The 988-nt window shown below is 35.8% G+C and overlaps 1 protein-coding gene across 1 annotated transcript in view; it reads right to left on the bottom strand.

The window, feature by feature from the left end:
- Positions 1-563, bottom strand: part of LOC106476307 (myosin heavy chain, muscle-like) — a 15,883-nt gene extending 15,320 nt beyond the window's left edge. The window contains exon 1 of the mRNA XM_013936967.2: positions 343-563. Coding sequence (XP_013792421.2) covers positions 343-525 — 183 coding nt within the window. The 5' untranslated portion in view covers positions 526-563. The remainder of the gene's footprint in view (positions 1-342) is intronic.
- Positions 564-988: the final 425 nt, after the last annotated feature.

The raw sequence follows: 988 nt of genomic DNA, 5'->3' as shown, positions 1-988 counted from the left end.
ATCTAGCAACATTACCGTATTTAAACATTCACACAGATCTAGCAACATTACCATATTTAAACATTCACACAGATCTAGCAACATTACCATATTTAAACATTCACACAGATCTAGCAACACTACCATGTTTAAACATTCACACAGATCTAGCAACACTACCATGTTTAAACATTCACACAGATCTAGCAACATTATCATATTGTTGATGGTGAATTTTTTCATCTTTACTTCAGAGGGGAAAAGAGGGTTGTTTCAAAACGACATCAAAACACTTTATGAAATGCTAATTATTCAATTTCAAACTAATCACGTAACTGTTTAAGCTGATTTTATCATCATTACCTTCTGAAGAGCGAGCTGAAGATCCTCAATTTCCTTCTTCAGTGCGCTGATGTCTCCCTCCAGCTTCTTCTTGTTCTGGTTCAGCTGGGATGCAGACATTTCATATTGGGAGAGTCTTTCGTTCAGTTCCTGCACGTGAACAAAGTTTGATTCATCTTTATTTATGTGAGTTACTCCAGACATTTTTAACTGAAGTTCAATTTTTCTTGGATTAAACGTTCGTTGGAGTCGTTATCGGATCTCACAAGATTCAATTTTTAAAATATATATATATATATTCCAGCTAAAGACAGAAAAAAAAGCGAAGATTTACAAATCGAACACGTTTTCCGTCAGCGGCAATACGATTATACAAATTGACGGCTCGTAAATACAGATATAATTTCTATTTTAGCATTTAACGCTGAACAAAGTTCACCCTCAACAGCTATAACGTAAGCACACCTGAGAGTGAGTGAAATGTCAAGAAAATATTTCCTTCTGATTGTTGGCAGGTCCAAAAATGTACACATCGCTATAACTATCTAGCTGGCTTCTGGCATTTCTGGGAAAAATATTCAAAAAACAGTCGGCGATTTGCTGAGTAGAGGTTGGTGGGCGGGGTTTGCTAAGATTCATCGAACAGCAACAGTTTAACAAATATGAT

This window comes from Limulus polyphemus, unplaced genomic scaffold, assembly GCF_000517525.1.
Source record: "Limulus polyphemus unplaced genomic scaffold, Limulus_polyphemus-2.1.2 Scaffold10240, whole genome shotgun sequence".
NCBI classification, from domain to species: Eukaryota; Metazoa; Arthropoda; class Merostomata; order Xiphosura; family Limulidae; genus Limulus; species Limulus polyphemus.
Note: the sequence above shows the minus strand (reverse complement) of the source record. Positions and strands in the feature narration are given on the sequence as shown.